Source organism: Megascapheus bottae, chromosome 22 (genome assembly GCF_031878675.1).
Source record: "Megascapheus bottae isolate mThoBot1 chromosome 22, mThoBot2.hap1, whole genome shotgun sequence".
NCBI lineage: Eukaryota > Metazoa > Chordata > Mammalia > Rodentia > Geomyidae > Megascapheus > Megascapheus bottae.
The window spans coordinates 14,745,812-14,769,602 of record NC_143530.1 but is presented as its reverse complement, the minus strand read 5'-3'; the positions used below and the strand labels follow the sequence as shown (position 1 = coordinate 14,769,602).

The 23,791-nt window shown below is 47.6% G+C and overlaps 1 protein-coding gene and 2 pseudogenes across 1 annotated transcript; 2 read left to right on the top strand and 1 right to left on the bottom strand.

Annotated features, from left to right (window-relative positions):
* Positions 1-6,567, top strand: part of LOC150047959 (cytochrome c, somatic pseudogene) — a 30,833-nt pseudogene extending 24,266 nt beyond the window's left edge.
* Positions 6,568-8,357: 1,790 nt separating this feature from the next.
* LOC150047958 (tubulin alpha-1C chain-like) lies at positions 8,358-11,923 on the top strand (annotated as a pseudogene).
* A 4,740-nt stretch (positions 11,924-16,663) lies between these two features.
* LOC150047957 (saoe class I histocompatibility antigen, A alpha chain-like) lies at positions 16,664-20,331 on the bottom strand. Its single transcript, XM_090356143.1, has 8 exons — positions 20,231-20,331; positions 18,720-18,989; positions 18,323-18,598; positions 17,948-18,222; positions 17,712-17,826; positions 17,307-17,339; positions 17,135-17,182; positions 16,664-16,974 (listed from the first exon to the last, which is right to left on the bottom strand). The coding sequence occupies exons 1-8, from the start codon at positions 20,292-20,294 to the stop codon at positions 16,955-16,957; spliced, it is 1,101 nt and encodes a 366-aa protein (XP_090212269.1). The 5' UTR covers positions 20,295-20,331; the 3' UTR covers positions 16,664-16,954.
* Between the last annotated feature and the right edge of the window lie 3,460 nt (positions 20,332-23,791).

Here is a 23,791-nt window from a genome sequence, read left to right as displayed (position 1 = left end):
TGTTGTTTGGTTCTTTGGGAATATTTTCATCATGTAGCTATTAGAACACAACCATGAAAATCAACAACAGTTAAACTTTTTTTGGGGGAGGGTTGGCTGTTTTCTTAAAGAACCAAGGTAGTGTTTCACCTCATAGTAGGGTGAGTTTTAAGTTCGCTTGCATTAATGTGCTTTTTATTATAATGTTATAGAAATGTAGTGACCTTATACTACTAAAACAGTATTATTAAAAAGAACTTTATGGTTAAGAATTTCTAGCAATATGACCAAACCCAATAATTGTTAGACTATTCATGGATTTTCTTTTTTTTTTTTTTGCCAGTCCTGGGCTTGAGCTTAGGGCCTGAGCACTGTCCTTGAACTTTCTCAAGGCTAGAGCTCTACCACTTGAGCCTCAGCACCACTTCTGGCTTTTATCTATGTATGTGGGACCGAGGAATCGAACCCGGGTCTTCATGCATGCTAGGCAAGCACTTTAACCACTAGGCCAAACTCCCAGCCCTATTCATGGATTTTCTTATTTTAGGTAATATTTAATAATAAAGAATTCTGACTTCTAATATACATATGACTATTGGTTACCACAGAGATATTAATAAATCCTAGAGTCTTTATTCACTAGTACTATTGAAGAGTACTTTTAAATTTTACTTCCATTAATTAAGCATTTTTTCTTTGTGGTAGGGTCTATCTACTACTTTCCTGGAAAGGATGAATTTGCATCATTTGACAAGCCTATTTCAAGGTTTTTTGTTGCCTGTTCACTTATTTTTGCTTTTATTTTTTAGCCTAATATAAAAATGTCAAATATGGGGCTGGGAGTTCGGCCTAGTGGTAGAGTGTTTGCCTAGCATGCACAAAGACCCAGGTTCAATTCCTCAGTCCCATATACATAGAAAAAAGCCAAAAGTGGTGCTGTGGCTCAAGTGGTAGAGCCTGGGCCTTGAGAAAGCCCAAGAACAATACTCAGGCCCTGAGCTCAAGTCCAGGACTGGCAAAAAAAAAAAAGTCAAATACAAGTTTAGTTTTCACAGGATAATGTCTTAATTTTGTAGTAACTCATGTGGGGAACTGAGGCTCAGATTAAATTGAGGGTTCTTGGGGCCAGGAGTTTGGCCTAGTGGTTAAAGTGCTTGCCTAGCATGCACGAAGACCCGGGTTCAATTCCTCAGTACCACATACATAGAAAAAAGCCAGAAATGGTGCTGAGGCTCAAGCGGTAGAGCTCTAGCCTTGAGAAAGTCCAAGGACAGTGCCCAGGCCCTGAGCTCAAGCCCAGGACTGGCAAAAAATAAATAAATAAATTAATTAATTAATTAATTAATTAATTGAGGGTTCTTAGTACCATATTATTTTTTAAAAGGTGCCAATGTTGAAGACTTATCAAAGTATTGGAAAAGAAAGTTTTAAATCATGTATTAGGATTTTTTAAAGGGAAAAGTGGTTTCATGTCTTCAGCCTCTGGTTTATTGTAATTCCTAGTGTTTCTTGGTATGAGTGTCATTTAGCAATGCTTCTGTTTACTAGGTGTTAAAATGGGTAGTACTGTTTACTTAACTACCTCACAGATGGGTTAAAGCATATTAAGTTAAATCTTATGAATTATTTCTGAATCTCATTAAAACCTCAAAAGTTTGGTCCTCTTGTCACCACAAGTATGATAGTCAACATTTTACTAGACATTGATAATTAAACTGGAAAATGAAGCTTACCTATTTTGGATCAGGCTAGACAGTCTGCCTTCCATATTTGTGTGGCTCTTGCTTTAGTAAAAATGGATAGAATGGGTCACCTACTTTAAAAGGTCCAATTTTTTCTATGTGTTTTAGATGACCATATTGTAGTAAATACTATAGAGATCATGGGAATGAAGGGCATAATAAAGCCATTTTCCAAAATGAGCTGGTGCCATGTATTCTGATTTCCAGAGGCACTCTCAAAATACTTCAGGCTAATTACTGTTAATTTGGGGAGGTGAAAATTTTTCTTTTTTCTTTTTCTTTTTTTGACAACACAGAATTGCAGCATAATTAGAAGAGGGTGTAGAATTCCTGTTAATAATTGACTTAATTTTTAATTAAGAGATAAGATTTCTTTTGAGAAATCTCATAGTAAAGTCTCAGAATGTAAACATATTAAATAGTGCCATCCATAGCTCTCTCTAAGATTTTAACTACTGGAAAACCTTAACCAATTACAATAGGTTTTTTTTCCTCTTTATTTTCAAAAATAATTTAATTGCTTTTATTAGACATTGTTGGCTGATTTTTTGTAATTACAGCTCATCTAAATAAACCTTTTTCTGAACATTAAAATTTGTAATCTGAAGATAGAATCCCAGTTTTAATGAATTTACAGAAGTAGCACAATCATTTTATTCCTTTAGGAAATTGTTATCACTAAAGTGAAAAGGTAGATTATATTTCATGTTGTTATATGATGGGGATGTGCTTGACACAGGAATTGTTTCTTTATAAAGTTTCAAGGGATGTCAGTGTTCATTTCAGTTCCCAAATGGTTCTATTCCACAGTAGAAATCTGAACCATGTAATTTGAAATCCTTAACAAAACTTGGATTTAACTTTAAAAAAATGAAAAGCCAAATGCAACAGTGGAATTCACCAGGCACTAACTTTAAAAATGAACTATATAGCCAGGTGAGGTGGTTCATGCCTATAATCCTAGTTACTCAGGAGGCTGAGATCAAGGTTCAAAGCCAGCCTGGGCTTAAAAGGACCTGACACTCTTATCTGCAATTAACCTCTAGAAGACAAGAAGTGGAGCTTGGCTCAAGGGTAAGGTGGTAGCCTTGAACTGAAGTGCTCAGGGACATCAGCCAGGCTCAAAGCAAGCCCCATGACCCAAAAAATTAAACAAACAAACAAACAAATAAATAAATAACTGTACTTACAGGAAGAGAGGGAAGAAAGGAAAAACTGGGAGAGCAATGGATGGAGTGACCAAAAGAATGGTGTCCAAAAAGAAAGGTCCTCTTTACCTGACTTTTACTACTGTAACTCCTCTATACATCACATTTATCATCACAGTAAAAAAAAATCAACTTGGTTATAATACTAATAAGTAATTTCCAGTTAAGAGAAACAATTGTTTTCCTAGTTGTTGTGATCTTTTTTATTTGTTTCTGTAGTTTTATATTTGGGGACTGGGTCTGGGGCTTGAACTCAGGCCCTGGATTCTGTCTCTTAGCTCTTTGGCTAAAGATTACCACTCTGCCAAATGAGCCACAGCTCCACTTTTCTCAGAATTAGAATCTGACGGATTTTTCTATTCTGATTGGCCTTGCACTTCAATCAGATCTCATCCTCCTGAGTAGCTACACTGACTTTTTGATGGGTAATTGGAGATAAGTCTCTCAGATTTGTCTGCCCAAGAGGATTTAAACCACAATCCTCAGATTTCAGCCTCCAGAAGACTACAGGTGTGACCACCATCACTCAGCTCACTCAATGTCATTTCTCAGAAACTAAAAAGTCAGCTGTTGAGGATGCTAGATAGATGCCCTCTCTAGGCCAGGGTCTTTTAGGAAACATATACACCATATCCAGGTTGTCCCAGAAGAAAGTACAGAGGAGCTGCTGTGTTACAGCCCAGCCAGCCACTCTGCTAGGTGTGATCAGTGTGAAATCTCAGGCTCAGACTGGGGACACTGATTCCCTTTTCCTCCTACAGATCTTGATGGATTACCCAGCATGCTACTTCCTTTTCTGAGCCTCCCTCCCAGTTCCTCCTCTCAGCCTCAATTGTTTCATTCTGTGTGACTGATGTCCCTGAGCTCCACAGCTCAACCCCTAGAGCTCTACTACTTTGACCCACAGCAACACTTGCTGGTTCCAAGTGGTTAACTGGAGATAAGACTCTCATAGGCTTTTGCTCCTAAGCTGGCTTTGAAATGCAAGCCTCAGGTCTCCCTCTCCAGAGTAGCTAGGATTATAGGCATGAGTCACACGAACCAGGCTCAACCTCATCTCTATGGTAGTAGCACTGTGTTTGTGTTCTTCATGACACTGAGAGCAGGACACAGGCCCCTTGCTGGGAATTCCATGCTTGGCTCCTTTTGAACAATGATCCTCAGATCTCAGCCTCCTGGGTTACTAAGTTTACAGACATCAGCCACCACCACTTGAATGGAGAATAATTTAAATAGTGTAGACCAAAGGCTTTTATTGAAAATGTAGATCAAACTGAGTAGGGTGGATCACACCTATATTCCTAGCTACTCAGGAGGCTGAGATCAGAGGATCGAAGTTTCAAGCCAGCCTGGGCATAAAGCCAGCCTAAAGTCAGCCTGGACACTAAAGACAGTGAGGGGGCTAGGAGTTTGGCTAGTGGCAAGGTGCTTACCTAGCATGCACAAAGACCGGGGTTCAATTCCTCAGTACCATATACATACAAAAAAAGCCCAGAGTGGTGCTTTGACTCAAGTGGTAGAGCTCTAGCCTTAAGAAAACCTAAGGACAGTGCTTAGGCCCTGAGTTCAGCCCAGGACTGGCAGGAAAAAGAAAAAAAGTTGGGTATGGTGGTTTACAGCGGCAGTCCAAGCTACTCAGAAGGCTGTGATCTGAAGATCAAGGGTCAAATGAACAGAGGGCATTAAAGAATGTGAGATTCTTATCTCCCGTTAATCACTAGAAGCCTGGAACAAGGCTGTATCTCAGGGGTAGGGCAGTAGCCTTGACCTAAAGAGTTCAAGGAAAACACCCAGGCCCAGAGTTAAGTCCCATGAACAAACAAACAAAAAAAAGGCAACATCAGATCTTGAAAAGTCTCGTTAATGAATTTGGGATTTATCCTAAAAGGGATTGATTGAAAGTTGCACTCCAGATGGAGGCAGCAGTGAGGTTCCTCTGTAAACAGTGGAGGCAAAACAGATGCAGACCTTTTCTACTCAAGGCTGGGCACTCTTCCCCTCTTCCACCTTTACTCCAGGCTGCAGAGGACAGCACTGGACAGCACACACTTGCCTGACATGCTGGCACAGCCAGTGCTTCCACAGCACCCAATCATATCCTCTGGGGGACCAGCCTGAGGCCCATCCAGGGAACCAGGCAGCTGAGTCATGGTAGGAATAATCAGGATAGCCCAGGAGAGGCAACAGTGGAGGCTTGGAGATGCAGACAGACACCTAGGTGGGTCTGGTTAGTGTAAAGCTTACCACCATCGTACAAAAATGACTGTGCTCTCATTCTGCTCTTCCACCCAGATTCCAAACCACCATAGTCCATGCCAAACCCAGCCCCCCTCCCAAAGAGAAAACACAGCCTGAGGCTGCTGCAGTCTCCAGGGATGGATTTTCCTCACCTCCACATAAAGTTGAATTCTCTTTGCAGGATTCTGTGGTTCTGTTCAGTGGGCATTTCAACTCAATTTCCATTCTGCTTTTTTCTCTTTGTGTCTGTATTTCTAGTTCACTGTCAATCCTGTGCTTCATCCTCACATCACTGTCCTCCACAAGGCAGGCAGATCCCAACTTCCACAGGCCATTTGGTCCCATGAAGCAGCTCCCACTTCCAGGGCACACAGAAACATGGGGCTTGAAAGCTTACCTCGAGAACTCACACCTGTGATCCTAGAAACTCAAGAGGGTGAGATTTGAAGATCTGGGTTTGAAGTCAGCCCTGACAGTAAAGTCTATGAAACTCTCATTTCCACTCAACCACCACAAAGTCAGAAGTAGTGCTGTGATCGAGTAGCTGGGTGCCAGCCTTGAGCACAAAAAGCAAAGAGACTGCCCAGGACTTGTGTTCAAACCTTACTACCAGTAAATCCCTGATACCAGATGATAGTGCAGTGCTGGATCTCTCCCAGAAAGGAGGCACAGAGGCAGGGAGTCCCATGAAACCATACTTGGAATCAATTTTGTCCAAGGGAAAGGTATGAAGGATAGCTCCAACCCTGTGGGTAATAAACAGTAGGAACAGAGAGAGGGGGGCAATGGGAGAAGAGTACAGCATGCCACGGAATAGAGGGTTGGAGATGTGAGAACCCTGCAAGAGGAAAAAGACCTTGACACTAGGTAACTGAAGAAAGCTATTGTAACCCAGTAATCTTAGCTACTCAGGAGGCTGAGATCTGAGAATTACAGTTCAAAGCAACCCAGGCAAACAAGTTCTTAAGACTCTAATCCAAAATAAACTACTCAGAAAAAGCCAAAGGAAGACAAAGCAGACGTCTGCCTTCATATCTGGTATCCTCCTTGTGGTAGCGATAAGAGAGTGATTTTAAATTGGGTGAGTTGAAAAATGTATAAGATTTTTGTTCAGAAGTGTGCCCAGTGCCACAGCATTGAAAAGAGAGACAAGCACAAGACTGGACCTGACCTCCATGGTCTGATCGGAAGACATGCCATGCAGCTGGATTCACTTACACAGATGCCAACAAGGACAAAGGCTTCAATAACCTGGGGAGGATACACTGATGGAGTCCTTGGAGAATCCCAAAAAGTACATCCCTGGAACAAAAATGATGTTCGCTGCCATTAAGAAGAAGAGAGAAAGGGCTGATTTGATAGCTTATCTCAAAAGAAAAAAAAACCCTACAAATGAATGATAGCACTGCCTTAACTATTTCTTGCAAAACAGATGTCTCATTGCTTTTCATGTCTACCATAATTCTGTTAATCTCTGATAATCAGATTTCAAATCATGAATGGATGACAGAATATTTTTGGACAGTCCTGATTTAAGTGAAACTGGGTTATGGTTAAGTGAATATGATCTTTAAAAGATTCCCTACCCCAAGCCCCAACCCCCTTTCTGTGATATGATTAGAGTTACTAATGTTCCATTTTTCAGCAGAATATGGAGTGAAACCTTCTCCACATGTGTCAAAGATTGGTTTTATTGTCACATTTATATAGCTAATTATGAGCACATCTTTAAATACTGGCAAAATCCCTTCACTGTTTCAGCATCAAGAAAAATTAACCTGTTTGAATATGTGATCTTTGGCCTGTTAGAGGCAATGATTGAAGATGAGGCAATGTCTATATTTTTGGTCTTGACATACCAATTTAATTAGAATTCCCAGTCTCTGAAATTTGCCTTTTTCTTATTGAAAGGTATTTCAGTGTAGCTTATTATAAATTTCAAATAAAAATATTTAACACCTGTCACATTTTATTGTTGGTCTGTTAAGTTCAGGTGCTTATAATAGTGACCATGATAGATACAATACTGAGTTTATATATATATATATATATATATATTTTTTTTTGCCAGTCCTGGGCTTGAGCTCAGGGCCTGAGCACTGTCCTTGGACTTTCTCAAGGCTAGAGCTCTACCACTTGAGCCTCAGCACCACTTCTGGCTTTTTTCTATGTATGTGGTACCGAGGAATCGAACCCAGGTCTTCATGCATGCTAGGCAAGCACTTTAACCACTAGGCCAAACTCCCGCCCCCCCGAGTTTATTTTTAACTCTTTACTAAGATAACATTATAATCAGTATTTTCTTTATGCAGCTATTCAGAAAGAAATAATGGTGGAACTACTGTGATTGATGGGGGTGCTTTTTGCAAACTTCTTAGAGAAAGGGATTGTAAATGATGTGGCCATGAGACTTAAGGTAATTAAAGATAAACATTACATGAAAAAAAAAAGCCAAAGGAAGCTGAGCACAATGGCTCAAGCCTATAAGCCTAGCTACTCAGGAGTCTGAGATCTGAAGATCACGGTTGAAAGCCAGCCTGGGCTCTAAAGAACTGGAGACTCTTATTGCCAATTAACCACTAGAAAATGAAAATGGGGCTGTGGCTCAAGGAGTAGGGCAGTAGACTGGAGCTGAAGAGCTCAGGGACAGTGCCCAGGCCCGGAGTTCAAGCCCGTGACCAACAACAACAAAAAAAGAAAAAAAAAAACTAAAGGTGGCGCTGTGGCTCCAGTGGTAAAGCACTAGTCTTCAGCACAAGAGACTCAGGAACAGTGCCAGGCCCTGAGTTTAAGCCCTAAAACAAGCAAACAAATCAACCACATAAACAAAAAGATCCTTCAGGGAATGACACTGTCCAGAAAGACATGTACTCATTGCCTGACTTAGGTGGCTATCCCTCTGTATTATCACTTTTACGATTAAATGTGCATGAAAAATGAAACCTGAAATGGATCCTCAGATCTCAGCCTCTGGAGACAAGTGAGGACTCCACACCAAGTCACACCCACTCCAAGTGGCTGTCTGCGTTTCTCCTAACTCCTATCCGCATGGTTCAAGTGGTTGAGCTCTTGACTCTAATAACCTGGAGGCCTGGCTGCCCATGTGGTTGTAAATGCTTCACCTGCTGCACGGCTTGGGCATGGCTAGGACCCTGCGTGTGGGTTCCTCTTGGTGGTGGTTGACGGTGGCATGGTCAGGTGAGCTCCTGCGGTCTCTACCACCTGTGTGTGGTGTTTACTTCACAAGCTCAGCCCCCCTGCGGGGCGGGGCTGCTGCTCTCCATCAGCCCAGAGGTGCAGAGTGGCCACTGGGCTTCTCTCCCTCAGCCGAGGATGGAGAGGAGCTGCTGGGCTGCTATTAAACTGACTCCTCGATCCTTCACTGAGTGCCGGTGACTCTATTGCTGGGTTCCAAATGGCCAGGACATTGCATCCTAGCAAGTGTCAAGCTGTGAGTGTGAAGCACAGTGCAACAAAATAATTTATTAACATACCTGGCAATCAACCTAACTGTGAGGATTAAAGACCTTTAAAATCAAACGTGTATGGTTCAGCTGCTACTCCAGACTCCTTGGTCACCTCTCAGTGGGAGATTCTTGTTACCCACACCTCCCTGGTTTCAGCCCCAGTTACAGACACCCACAGGTCCCCAACATATGTGAATGCATGTCCATCCCCGTCAGCCAGGCTGCTGTCCAGATTGTCCATGCCTGCTGTGAGCTCTGCTGCCTGGAACACGGCATCCAGGCTGATGGCCAGAGGCCAAGTGACAAGACCACAGGGGGAGGAGACGACTCCTTCAACACCTTCTTCAGTGACACAGGCTCTGGCAACCACGTGCCCAGGGCCGTGTTTGTGGACCTGGAGCCCACAGTCATTGATGAGGTGGAACTGGCACCCACCGTCAGCTTCTCCACCCTGAGCACTCATCACAGGCAAGGAAGATGCTGCCAACAACTGTGCCCGTGGGCACCACACCATTGGCAAGGACATCACTGACCGCGTCTTGGACCCCATCAGAAAGCCGTCGTCCAGTGCACAGGGCTTCAGGGCTTCCTGGTGTTCCTCAGCTTTGGGGGAACTGGCTCTGGTTCACCTCCCTGCTGATGCAGCGTCTCTCTGTGGACCATGGCAAGAAGTCCAAGCTGGACTTCTCCATCCACCCCCCTCCAGGTGTCCACAGCTGTGGTGGAACACTCCAACTCCATCCTCACCACCCACACCACCTGGAGACTCTGACTGTGCCTTCATGCTGGACAATGAGGCCATCTATGACATCTGTCGTGGAAACCTCCATATTGAGTGCCCAACCTACGCTAACCTGAACCGCCTTATTATCCACATGTGTCTTCCATCACAGCTGCCCTGAGGTTGGATGGGGCCTGAATGTTGACCTGACCGAGCTCCAGATCAATCTGGTGCCCTATCCTTACATCCACTTCCTCCTGGCCAGCTATGCCCTTGTCATCTCTGCTGAGAAAGCCTACCATGAACAGCTTACTGTGGCAGAGATCACCAATGCTTGCTTTGAGCCAGACAACCAGATGGTAAAATGTGACCCCACCATGGTAAATACATGGCCTGCTGCCTATTGTACAGTGGGACGTCAATGCTTCCATTGCCACCATGGAGACCAAGCCTACCATCCAGTTTGTGGACTGCTGCCCTGTTGGGGACCGACTGTGGGATCAATGACCTTGGACCTGACCTTGGACCTACACAACGGTATACACAAGGAAGTAACTCTTATCAGGATGACTTTAAGCAATGTCAATCAGTTCTTATCATGATGACTTTAAGCAATGTTAATCCTTTCTCAATTATCCTATATGTGATTTGTTTACTATTTTGTATGAATGTAGCCTCTGGCAGTTCCCTAGTTTTAAGAAGAGTATTTAAGGTCGGAACTTAAAATAAACGACACAGTCTTAGGCAGCAGTCTGGAGCTCACAGACTTCTTGGACCGCTGACTTGGGCTGTAGTCCTCCCGAACTCCATCTGTTTGTCTCTCTTCTATTTTTTCCCAGTCCTTGCCCCTATTTCAGGAATCCCAATCCACGAACCCTGGTTTGCTGCTGGCTGGCTCCGGCACTGCCCCACTGGTTTCAGGATTGGCATCAATTTCCAGCCTCCCACTGTGGTTCCTGGTGGAGTTGGCCAAGGTATAGAGAGAGGGCTGTGTGCATGCTGAGCCACACCACAGCCGTGGCCGAGGCCTGGGCCCGCCTGGACCACAAGTTTGACCTGAGGTATGCCAAGTGTGCCTTTGTCGACTGGTACATGGGTGAGGGGATGGAAGAAGGAGAGTTTTCTGAGACTGTGAGGACATGGCTGCCCTAGAGAAGGATTATGAGAAAGTTGGAACAGGTAACCCGGATTGGGAGCACGAGGTGAGGAGGACTAGCTGCTGTTTCCACTCCCTGTCTTGTGATTGTTTTGCCATTGTTTTATTTCTGTGTGCAATTCTTTTAATTTTGACCTGTCAATAAAATATTTCCATATAAACTGTGAAAAAATTAAAAATGAAACTTCTACAACATGGAAGGAATTGATGGGAAAGACCTCCCATGTTCATGGATGGGAAGAGTTAAAACCTGAGCAGCTTTGGGCTGGGAGTTTGGCCTACTGATAGAATGATTGCCTAGCAAGCACGAAGTCCCCAGTTCAATTCCTAAGCACCACATCTATAGAAAAGGCTGGGAGTGGTGATATGCTCAAGTGTAGGGCTCTAGCCTTCAGAAAGCCCAAGGACAGTGCTCAGGCCCTGAGTTCAGTCACCAGGACTGCAGCACTGGAAAAAACAAAAACAAAAACAACTTGAGCAGGTTAGAATGTTTGGGTTTTTAGGACGAATAAAGCAGAAAGTGGCTCAAAGTGGTAGAGTGCTAGCCTTAAGCCAAAGTGCTCAAAGACACCATCCAGGCCCTAAGTTCAAGTCCCCCTCCTGTCACTACCATTATCCCCCCAGAATAATCAAGGAAAAGAAGGCCAAGGAACCAGTGTTGGAATAAGCATGTTTGAAACCTCTGTGGGTCACTCTCTTAGTTAAGGATTCTGTAGTTTGCTGTTTGGTCCTGAGGCAACTAAAGTTAAGGATTAGAGTCTCACTAAGGAATCAGGTGCATAGGGTAATTTGTGTATCAAAGGCGTTCTGTGCAGATTCTAGTACTATCCTGAGAGGTTACTAGTCTTGGGAGGAATAGTTCTTTACTGGTTTGCTAGGTTCTGAAGTCCAAATATCAGTGTAGGTAAAGCATTCTTGGAGCCGGGAGTTTGGTCTAGTGGTTTGATTCAATGGTACCACTACGTACATAGAAAAAAGCCAGAAGTAGTGCTGAGCTTTCAGTGGTAGAGCTCTGGCCTTGAGAAAGTCCAAGGACAGTGCTCAGGCCTTGAGTTTAAGACCAGGACTGCAAAAAAAAAAAAAAAAAGCATTCTAACCCAGAAGTCTCACAGTTAGGTTGTAGCAGGCCAGGCCTCTGAGGAAGCAAGGGTCTAGTCAAGGCACTTTCCTGTCCCACAGGGCTTGTTTGTTCCCCTGGGAAGTCCAGGCTGGCTTTGAACTCTCAATCCTCCTGACTCCACCTCCCTAGCCCTGGGATTATAGGCATGTCCCATCACACCTGCTGACCACACAGCTTCAAGTCTGTCTTGGTCTGGTGGACACTCCTGCGTAGCTGAAGCCAAGCCCAGAACTAGCAAGGGAGTTCTGTACCTGCTCCCATCACAGTGAATGTTTTCTCACAGGCAGCATAGGCTCAGATGGTGTTACTGGAAGTAAGCAGGAGATCTTTTACTTCTTTCCTTTCTTCTCTAAATCTGTCTCCGTCCTCTCCATCTCTGCCTGTGTGTGTCTCTTGTTTCTCATTGTCTCTGTCTCTATAGCTATCTCTGTCTGTCTGTCTCTCTGTCTCTGTGTGTGTGTGTGCGCGCATGTGTGTCTTTGTCTCTCTCTCTCTCTCTCTCTCTCTCTCTCTCTCTCTCTCTCTCTCTCTCTCTGCCTCTTTCTCTCTCATTTGGTGGTATTGGGGCTTGAACTCAGGCCTCTTACACACTTACCTTGGTTGCCCAGCTGGAACTCTACCACTATAGCCACAACTCCAGCCCAGCTTTATTACAGCTTAATTGAAGATGAAATCTCTCAGACTTTCCTGCCCAAACTGACCTTTCTTCTTCAGATGTCAGCCTCCTGACTAGCTGGGAATACAGGTCTGAGCCACTGGTGCCTGGCAGATTCGATATTTTTTTTTTTTTTTGCCAGTCCTGGACTTGAGCTCAGGGCCTGAGCACTGTCCTTGGACTTTCTCAAGGCTACAGCTCTACCACTTGAGCCTCAGCACCACTTCCAGCTTTTTTCTATGCATGTGGTACCAAGAAATCGAACCTGGGTCTTCGAACATGCTAGGCAAGCACGCTTCCACTAGGCCAAACTCCCGGCCCCAATTTTATATTTTTTTGTGGCGGGGTATGTATGCATGTCAATATACTAACACATTTCACCTTCTTCATCCATTCACCTGTGGTGGGACCTCCTACCTGATTCAATTATTTCATTATTGTGAGAAGTGGAAACATGGACATGAAAGTAATTTTCTGGTATACTGATTTACTCTCCTTTATTTACATAGATAACCTCTATTAAACTTCGTTGGGGCCTAGCCTCCATCTCTGAGGCCTGATTCTGGCTCAGCTGCAATTAAAGGGCTTTGACCAGGCATTCAGTTCTTTTGCATACCTCTCTTAAGGCATCTCTGTGTACGTGACTCGATTGAACCCCCTGCAGATTCGCGGGTCTCGCAGCAGCTCAAGTCTCGCGCGCTTTCCTGCACCTGTCCTGCCCAGTACCTGAAAGCCCCACCCAGACCCTTAGTGGTAGCACAGAGGCCCTCTTCCTATTGGCTAGCTTCCCAGTGCCCACCTTCTCCTACCCTAACAGTATATAACTAATTGTCTGACGCAATAAAGGGATGAGAGCATCTGAGAGCATCAGAGAGAATCAGAGTTCAGCAGAGATCAGCAGAGATCTGATGCGCTTTCATGGTTAACACTGCTTCTGACTCAGCATGGTTTTTTTCTTCCCTGGTGATTGGGGGAGGGCTGGGTCTTCGACACTTACCATCTTGCTCGGCTCCCGGGGGACTACAGGCTGGCCCTGTGTGTCCCTCCCCGTTCCCGTGTTGCTGCCCCGGAGAGGAGCAACAAAACTGTATTAAACAAGAGTGTGTTCCACACAGTTTACCTGAGAATTTGTTAAAAGGTGTCACATATTTGTTATTGCCTGCATATTTTTTTTCTGGGGAAGTACAATACAATCTAGTACCTCCAATCTGGGATAAGGCCAACAGACACTCTCAAGCTTTGATGAGATAAAAATGTGTGAAAAACTAACCATATACAGAGTAATAGATGTTGATGCCTATAAAGGGTTGTATTTACCCAAAGATTTCCAAGTAGTAAAGTTTCCATCTCCCTGCCAGCTCAGTATTTGTGTTTTGGGTCTGTTGTGGACCTTGAACTCAGGGCTTGGGTGTCCATCCTGAACACTTTTGCCCAAGGGCACAACACTTCCTATTTTCTAGTGACTAATTGGAGATGAATGTATCTACATGGGATGGCTTTGAATGACACTTCCCAGATCTGGGCCCCCTTTTCTTTCTTTCTTTCTTTCTTTCTTTCTTTCTTTCTTTCTTTCTTTCTTTCTTTCTTTCTTTTTCTTTCTTTCTTTCTATCTATCTTTCTTCCTTCCTTTCTTTTGTTGTTGTTGTTGTTGTTCTCTTCCTCCTCCTCCTCCTCCTCCTCCTTCTCCTCCTCCTTCTTCTTTTTCCTCTTCCTCTTCTTCCTCATTCTGGTGCTTGAACTCAGGCCTGAGCACTGGCCTAGGAAGTTCTCAAGAATAGAGCTCCACCACTTGAGCCACAGCACCACTTCCAACTTTTTCTCTATGTATGTGGTACCAAGGAATCAAACTCTGGTCGTCGTGCATACTATGCAAGCACTTTACCATTAGACCAGCATCCCAGCCTAGATCTCAGCCTTTTGAATAGTTAGGAAAACAGGCATGAGAAACCAACACCAGGCTACAGTACTTATTTCTATGATCTAAATCAAAAAACCAACAACGAAGAGCCTGTGCTTTTACTGCCATTGTGTGGTCGTATATGGAAACTACAAGCCGGGATAGATGAAAACTGTATTCTAGGAAATTTGTGTTTATCCTGCACTCTATCATCACAGTCATTAAACATCTTCTTGGATATCATTAAAAAAGGTCAGCTGGGCACTAGTGGCTCACATTGGAAGTGGTGCTGTAGCTCAAACCCAGAGAGTGCTAGCCATGAATGAAAAACTCAAGGACAGTGCTCAGACACTGAGTTCAATCTCAAGGAAAGACAAAAAAGAAAACCACTGGTGGATCATGCCTAGACTCCTAGCTACACCCAAGGCTGAGATCTGAGAATCATTCCTTGAAGCTAGCACTGACTGCAAAGTCTGTGAGATCCTTATCTCCAAAAAGCAAGAAGTGAAACTGGGGCTCAAGTGGCACCACACTAGCCTGGACCTAGAACAAGCTTAGCCTAGAGACAGCACTCAAGCCCTGAGTTAAGCCACAAGTTTACCACACATAAAGAAAATCCCTCCAGTAAGAATATTTCTTCACACCTCACATCAAAGACTGTTCTCAGCAAATCCCAGATTCCTGGCTGTGCACAGAACACAGATGAGATCACACCCCAAGATAAGATCACACCTCCAGACTTGGCACAATGGGATCTTCAGTTCACAAACACTTGGCCTAGATATGTTCTTACCAAATTCCTTCCCATCCTGCATAACTTCTCTCAGATTTGATGATTAACACCAAGTACCACAGGTACCTTCCCAGTCCCCAACCCATACTGTGTACCTTGTCCTGCAGCACTGCCCTCCTCCTGCAGGACGTGGTCCTTCCTTGCTCTAGGAGGCAGTGTGCCACCTGCCTCTTCTCACTAGGAATTGTGCTCCACAAGGATGGCAGTTCCTGTCCCCTTTATCTTCCCCAAGGGATTCCATATTCCATCTGCAGAGCAATTCCACAGGCATAAGGACTACACATTTAGGTAGTCAGAGCAATGACCCAACACATCTAGGGGATTCATGTATTGATTTGTATCTGGAGAATGGAGTTAGGCAAAAGCAAGTGTTTTGGTCAGAGTTGACAGGACTGAGTCCACCCTGGGGGGAGGACAGGGCAGGAGAGGGGTCGCAATTCCTCTCCAAGATGCAGGAGGAAGAACAGGGCAGTGACAGTCGAGGCCCAGGGAGGGGAAACAGCCCCCAAAGACCCCACACACAGTGGTTCCCCAACTTCCACAGTTCTGCCAGCCCCCGGCTCTATTCAGGTTTGGAATCCATGAGTGGATGACACTACTCCTAAGGTTAGAGCCCTCATGACCCAGGTCTCCTAGAAATACCCAGACAGACAGGTGTGCACATGAGCTCTACTCCCCTCCAGGTCCTCACAGCCAATCAAAAGGAGATAACAATCCCTTCCCCCCTCCCCCCCCCCCCCCCCCGCATCACTCTGGTGTCTCTTCTTTTCTTTTTTTTTTTTTTTTGCCAGTCCTGGGGCTTGACTTCAGGGCCTGAGCACTACCTTCAAACTTTTTCTCAAGGCTAGAGATCTATACTTGAGCAGAGCTGGGACTACCAGAGCAAAGGGCAGGTGGAGAAAAGGGCAGATAAGACAGAGGGAATCAGGAAAGGAGCTCAGAGGAGAAGCCTGACCTCCCTCCTCTCTATTCTCAAGGTGGCTCCTTGAGAGTACTGGGAAAAAGACAGAAGCACTCTAAAGCAGCAGTGTGAGAAGGAAAGCACACTGCTCCCAAATAGCCTTTTACCTCGCCACACACACCCCTGTACACCACACAACCCTCTGTAAACCACACACTCACTTGTACCAGGATGCCTTGTGCTTTGGGAAGCACTGCCAGGAAAACACCTCCTGCAGCTGTCAGAGGGACACTATAAGAGCAAGACACCAACTCAAGCAGGATGGCCAGAAGGGAGGAAATTATGGAGTAAATACTGATTGGAGCAAAGGCTTGAGTTCATGTCATCTCTATAGTCTACCCTGTGACCTAGACAAACCCAAAGCCCTGGGAATCTCTAAGATCTGTGATCACAGAGTCACATGTAAAAGCAACAGGACTAAGGAACAAGGAAGACAACCCGGGTGAGGAATGATAATATGACTCCAGGACCATTAAGCTCCAAGCACACAGTCCTGTCCACATTCAGCTGCTCACAGCTATAAATCCTAGCTACTCGGGAGGCTGAGATCTGAGGATGGAGGTTCAAAGCCAGTGCAGGCATTAAAGAACAAGTATCTTAGTTAATCACTAGAAAATGGTAAATGCAGCTGTGCTCAAGGGGTAGCGCACTAGAATTGCAAGGTCAAGCCCCATTAGCACCCTGAAATATTTTTTAATAAAAATGAAACATTCAGCCCAGCAAACATGATGATTTTGGAATATAATCATATTTTTATTTTGTCACAAGTTTTAGGAATCATCTTTGATTTATTAATTTTACTAGGCTATCTCATGAAAACAATTTGAAAAACACACCCAGATCCACATTCTCTTTATCAACAGGGAAGCAAGAAGCAGTGGGAAACCTAAAGAGAGGTCAGCGATGGGACTCCATAGCTGGACATGGTGAGAAACCAGGTGTGGAGAGACAAGACAGGAGCTCATGATGTCCCAGGAGGGAGGAGGAGAGGAGGAACTAATGTTGTGACTCTCACTGTCACACAAAGCAGCTGGTCACTGCAGAAGAGAAGAACAAGGACAACAAGGCAGATCAGGCTCTGTTAGGGACACACTCTAAGCAGGCCACCTAACACCCCAGTCCAAAGGCCCTGCAGCCACCACACACCCTCCCCTGTGCCTCAGCCCTGCTCCCCACTTAGGGCCTCCAGGTTGTCACCTTTTGCAGGTGAGAGGGAAGCATCAGAGCCCTGGTCACTGTCTGCCTCTGTGGTAGAAGAGAGGAACTGGTTAGAGCCCACGGGCATCACGGGGGAATTCTGGGGTGGAGGAGCTCCCACAGGTCCTGTCTGCACACCACCAAGGTCACCTCCCTCCCACATGCTACTCACTTGCAGCCTTGTCATAGCCTCCTCTTTTGCCAACTGCAAGGACAAACAGCACGTGAGAGGGGGACACAAGCACTGCCATGAGGGTCTGGAGGAATCCCCAGCCTTGAGCTCAAGGGAAGTTTCCAGAAATGTGACTAAGGAACCAGGGATTCATCTGGAGAGATGAGCACACCAGTTGGGAAGAGAGAGCTCAGGACCTCCTGAAGTGTGACCTCAGTGGGGACATTCCCTGGGACCTGAGTGCTGGAATCTGGTCTCCATCACCACCCTCATGGGTAACTTTTGTGTCTTTCATCTGGAGAATGCCCTGAGTGTGCACCACTTCCCATCCCGTGTGCAGCACACACTTCTACCTGGGGCCTGAACCTATGAGTGTGCCAGGAATTCACACCTCCACCTGCCTACCTGCATTCCTCATCCTCCACAGCACAAAAACCACAGCCAAAAGAAGCAGAACTGCAACGCTGACCAGGCTGGTGACAACGCCAACCATGGGAATGGTGGGCTGAGCAGGTGGCTCTGGAAGAGGGGAAAGGAGGATGAGGCTGTGCTCCTGCTCTCAGCCCTTCCCCTGCTGAGGGCTACACATGGCTCCTGCTTTCTCTGCCTACCATGCTCTGTGACCTCAATCCCTGGTTAGCCCATGTCAGGCTGAGGGGCTCAGGCAGCCCCTCATGCTGCACATGGCACGAGTATCTCTGCTCCTCTCCAGAAGATACCGCCACCGCTGCCCACTTCTGGAAGGTTCCATCTCCTGCAGGCCTGGTCTCCACCAGCTCCATGTCCTGGGTCAGGTCCTCCCCATCCCTTCTCCAGGTCAGGGTGATCTCCGCAGGGTAGAAGCCCAGGGCCCAGCACTTCAGGGTGACCTGGTGCTCAGAGCTGGGGTGGTGGGTCACGTGGGCCTTGGGGGAGTCTGACAAGGAGCCAGAAATTCAGATCCATGTCCTGGCCTCCCATGGCCTCTGTGCAGCTCCTGTGACCATCCCAGGAGGTGGGGAGCCCGGCCGCTGTACCTGTGCGCTGCAGCGTGGCCTTGCCGAGCTCCAGGTATCTGCTCAGCCACTCCACACACGCGCCCTGCAGGTAGGCCCTCAATTGCTCAGCCATGCCGGCCTCCTCCCACTTTCGCCGGGTGTTCTGAGCCGCCATGTCGGCCGCGGTCCAGGAGCTCAAGTCCTGGTTCAGGGCGATGTAGTCCTGGCCATCATAGGCGTGCTGTTCATACCCGCGGAGGAGACGACCATCTGGACTCACGTCGCAGCCAGACATTCTCTGGATGGTGTGAGAACCTGCCCGGCCCACGGTCAGCCCCTAAACTGAAAGGAAACCCGCTCCCCCGCCCCCCCCCCACGGCCTCAGTGAACCTGTGCTGAGACCCCGGGCGTTGACCTCCGCCTGGTGCTCACTCACCTCCCGAGCTCTGGTTGTAGTAGTGGAGCAAAGTCTGCAGGTTCACTTTGTAAATCTGCGCATTGTCCTTGCTGATCCCCGTCTGGCTCTCCCAGTACTCGGGCGTCTCCCGCTCCACCCACGACGCCCGCGGCTCCATCCTGGGGTTCGCGGCATCGCTGTCGAAGCGCAGGAACTGCGAGTCGTCCACGTAGCCGACGGCGATGTAGCGGGGCTCCCCAAGGCCCGGGCGGGACACGGAGGTTTCAAAATACCGCAGGGAGTGGGGGCCTGCGGGCGGAGCCGTGAGACCGGGGAGGAGAGATGCGGGGACCGGGGGCGGAGCGGATGGGGGGGGGGAAGAGGTGGGCGGCGCCCCGGGTGGGTCCCGAGGACGGGCCTGGGGGAGGGGACGGGACGCGGATTCCCGGGTCCCCCCCATCCTTTCCGTCCCCTGTCCCTATTCCCCCCTCTCCTCTCCCTATCCCCCCAGTCCCCTCTCCCTATCCCCCACTCCCTTTTCCCTATCCCCCCCCCCCGTCCCTTCTCCCAATCCCCCCCCCCGTCCCCTCTCCCCATCCCCCCAGTCCCCTCTCCCCATCCCCCCAGTCCCCTCCCCCTATCCCTCCAGTCCCCTCTCCCTATCCCCCCAGCCTCCTCTCCCTATCCCCACCCCGTCCCTCGCCCTATCTACCCAGTCCCCTCTCCCCATCCCCCCAGTCCCCTCTCCCATCCACCCAGTCCCCTCTCCCCATCCCCCCCGTCCCCTCTCCCCATCCACCCAGTCCCCTCTCCCTATCCCCCCAGTCCCCTCTCCCTATCCCCCCAGTCTCCTCTCCCCATCCCCCCAGTCCCCTCTTCCTATCCCCCCGTCCCCTCTCCCCATCCACCCAGTCCCCTCTCCCTATCCCCCCAGTCCCCTCTCCCTATCCCTCCAGTCCCCTCTTCCTATCCCCCCTCCCCTCTCCCCATCCACCCAGTCCCCTCTCCCTATCCCCCCAGTCCCCTCTCCCTATCCCCCAGTCTCCTCTCCCTATCCCCCCAGTCCCCTCTCCCCATCCACCCAGTCCCCTCTCCCTATCCCCCCAGTCCCCTCTCCCTATCCCCCCAGTCCCCTCTCCCTATCCCCCAGTCTCCTCTCCCCATCCACCCAGTCCCCTCTCCCCATCCCCCCAGTCCCCTCTCCCTACCCCCCCAGTCCCCTCTCCCTATCCCCCCAGTCCCCTCTCCCCATCCACCCAGTCCCCTCTCCCTATCCCTCCAGTCCCCCTTCCCTATCCCCCCAGTCCCTTCTTCCTATTCCCCCAGTCCCCTCTCCCTATCCCCCGGTCCCTTCTCCCTATTCCCCCCCTCACCTCTCCCTATTCCCCCAGTTCCCTCTTCCTATCCCCTGTCCTCTCTCCCTATCCCCCCCCCCCGTCCCCTCTCCCTATCCGCCATTCCCCTCTCCCTACCCCCCCCCCCGTCCCCTCTCCCTATCCCCATCCCATCTCTCTCCTGCAGTCCCCGCGTCCTGAGATTCCCTGACTCACCCGCCCAGGTCCCGGTCAGCGCCAGGGCCACCAACAGCAGCGGCAGGACAGATCCGGGCGCCATGTCCCCCGCCTCGCCATCCAGGGGATTCTAAGTGTCAGGAGCTCCCCGCGGACTTTAGAACCCGGACGCCGTGGTCCTGATTGGCTGCTCCGGAGCCCGACACCCAATGGAGGCGGGAACTGGGGCCGCGTCACCAGTGTCCGGGCAGAAGCCGCCCGCACAGGTTGGAGAAGAAGTGAAACCAGAGTCCAGGATCCCAGGGCTGAGCTTCCCGACCCAGAGCCGCCCCGGGCCCGGGCACTGGGGCGTCGCCCTGAGCCCCGTCCTCCCGCCCCAGCACTCTGTGCCGGCCTCCTGGGGGCTCCTGACCCGGGACCACGGCACAGGTTCTCAGAGGGTTTGCTTCCAGGGTCTCTGCACCCCCACGTTCCTGTTATTTACACCATGTGAGTTCTGTCTGTGGATGTTCACACTCTAGACAGGAGACAGTCCTTCAAGGGGGCTCAGGCCCTGTGATCCTAGGTACTGGAGCGACTCAGACCTAAACCAGCAAGGCAGGAAAGTCCCTGAGACTCTAAACCGAAAGTGCAGCTGTGGCTCAGAGTAACCCACACCCAGGCCCTCTGAGCTCCAAGTCCTCCACGCACAAAAGCGACGACAGTCCTGAAAAATACTGAATTTCACAGAAATAGAGTCACAGGCGGTGAACTAATTCAGCAGTGGTACTCCCTGCTGAAACCAAGTATACACTGTGGAAAATGAAGTTTACAACTTGTGGGGGGAAAATAGGAGAAAACTGGGAGAGTAAGGCAAGGAGTGACACTGTCCCAAAAGAAATGTTCTCTTTCTTTACCTGACTTTTGAAACTCTAACCCCTCTGGACATCATCTTTATGATAACAATGAGATACTTTATTTCTTTTATAATTCCAATAATTAGCAATTGTTTATTCATTGGTTTTCTAATGTTTTTAGGTTTGTTTCTTTCTGTTGTTTTGATTTTACTGGGGCTTAAACTCGGGTCCTGCGTGCTGTCCCTTAGCTATTTTGCTGAAGGCTAGCACTCTGCCACTTTTACTACAGCTCCACTTTTGGCTTTTTGCACTGATTAATTTGGAAATAAGAATTTTGTAAGTTTTTCTTTTCTAACTGGCTTTGAATTTCAATCCTCAGTGTCAGCCTCCTGAGTAGCTAGGATGCCAGGCTTGCTTCCAACTTTTTGATGGGTAATTGGAGGTAAGGGTCTATTGGGGGCCTGAGAATATGGCTCAGTGATAGAGTGCTTGCCTAGTATGTATGCATGAGGCCCTGGGCTCCATTCCTCAGCACCATGTAAACAGAAAAGGCCCAGAGGTAGCACTGTGGCTCAAGTGATAAGGTGTTAGCCTTGAGCAAAAGAAGCTCTGGCACAGTGCCCAGACCCTGACTTCAAGCCCCAAGAATGGAGAAAAAAACTCTGTTGGATATGTCATTCCATGATAGCTTCAATCCACAATTCTCAGATTTCACCTCCTTAGGAGCTAGGACTCAGTTCATTCAATGTTATTTTATCAGAACTGAAACAAAAAGACAGCTGTTGAAATATGCTAAATATGTGCCCTTCTCTGGTCAGTGCCCAATTAGGAAATATACATACCATATCCAGGTTGTCCCAGAAGAGAGGAACAGAGGAGCTACTGTGTTACAGGCCAGCCAGCCACTGGGCTAGGTGTGATTACTGTGAAATCTCTTGCTCACACAGGGGACACTGATTCCCCTTTCCTCATGCATAACTTGATGGATTACCCAGCATCCTACTTCCTATTCTGAGCCTCCCTTCCAGCTTCTCTCAGGCGCATTTCTCTGGAAGTAGCACTCTGTGCACGCTCTTCTTGAGCCCTGAGCAGGACACTGGCCTCTTCCTGAAAATTCCATCCTTGATGTCCTGGATGTAGATGAGGTTTTAGCCTGGCTCTTCGATGGAGCTGGCTCTTTCCCTTGATCTGTTCCTCCTACCACTCACCAATTCCATAGTCCTCAGGGTTCCTCTGGCTCTCTTGGTATTCATTTTAATCATTTGGCACTGGATGTGAACAGAGCATCTACTTGGAACAACTATTTCTCCAGGTGTCTGCAGTGGACAGTGTTGAGAGGGTTACTGGCTCAGCTGTTCTCACTGGTGGACTGACAACACTGTGGTTCTTCTTTATCCCAGGGGCTTGGGATGTTCATAACTAGAAATCAGACCCATGGAGACCATGGTGGTACTTCGCATATCCCAGGTACTGACAGGCTTACCCTTCTCCTTGCTTCTGAGCCACATCCGGGGACCTAGGGGATGCTGATCTCCGAGGTGGTCTTTCTTCTGTGGTTACTTTCTGTTTAGGTTTTTAAATTCTACTTTATAGTTGCAAATTCTTTTTTTTTTTTTTGCCAGTCCTGGGCTTGAGCTCAGGGCCTGAGCACTGTCCTTGGACTTTCTCAAGGCTAGAGCTCTACCACTTGAGCCTCAGCACCACTTATGGCTTTTTTTTATGTATGTGGTACCGAGGAATCGAACCCGGGTCTTCATGCATGCTAGGCAAGCACTTTAACCACTAGGACAAACTCCCGGCCCTATAGTTGCAAATTCTTAACTGGAAACTTGAACCCTCTCAAAAATTTAGCTCATTGATAGGAATCTACTGACTGGGATTTTTTTTCCCTTGTCCTGGGGCTTGAACTCGGGGCTTGAGTGCTATCTCTGAGCTTCTTCATGTTAAGGCTAGTGATCTGAGCCACAGTGAAACTTCTGGCTTTTTCTGAATAGTTTATTGGAGATAAGTGTCTTGGGGACTTTCCTGACTGGACTGGCTTTGAACCGTGATCCTCAGAACTACCGAGGAAGCTGAAATCTGAGGATTATAGTTCAAAGACAGTCAAGGAAAAAATAATAATAATAAGGTCCCTGAGTCCCTGTGAGACTCTTACCTCCAAACAACCACCCAAACATGGGAAGTGGTGCTATGAGCTTAAGTGGTAGAGCAGAATCCTTAAGCACAAAGAGGCTCAGGGACAGCTTTCAGGCTCTGAGTTCAAGCCCCACATGGAGCAAAAGAACAGGATAATAGTGCCTCATGCCTCCTACTCCATTATGTCAGTCAATATTTCATATTTTATCCTTTCTAATGTTATTGTGTCTAGTACTCATTTTCCCCACTCCTAAAGGATATCAGAAACACCCCTTGACATGCAGAATTCTGATACAGAAAGCAGAGCCTCAGCCTCCACTTTCCCTTTTCTAATGCTTAATTGAAGAGTCTCACAGTCCTTGGTGCCTGGACTGGCTTTGAATGGAGACCTCAGATCTCAGCCTCCACAGTAGCAAGGATTACAGCTGTGAGCCACACCCGGCTTAGACAGGCTTTTTGTTTGATCTTTGGAGAGAGATTGTCAGACTTTCTCATCTAGAATTTTGTTTTGTTTTATTTTATGCCAGTCCTGGGGCTTGAACTCAGGGCCTGGTTGTTGTACCTGAGGTTTTTGTTTGTTTTGGTGGGGTTTTTTTGTTTTTGTTTTTGTTTTTTTGCCAGTCCTAGG

Coding starts and splice junctions, on each gene's coding strand:
- LOC150047957 (XM_090356143.1), bottom strand. CDS start 20,294: ATGGCGCCCGGATCTGTCCTGCCGCTGCTGTTGGTGGCCCTGGCGCTG. Junction 18,223..18,322: donor GGCCACGCTGCAGCGCACAG/GTACAGCGGCCG, acceptor GCTCCTTGTCAG/ACTCCCCCAAGGCCCACGTG. Junction 17,340..17,711: donor GTGGAGGATGAGGAATGCAG/GTAGGCAGGTGG, acceptor TTGTCCTTGCAG/TTGGCAAAAGAGGAGGCTAT.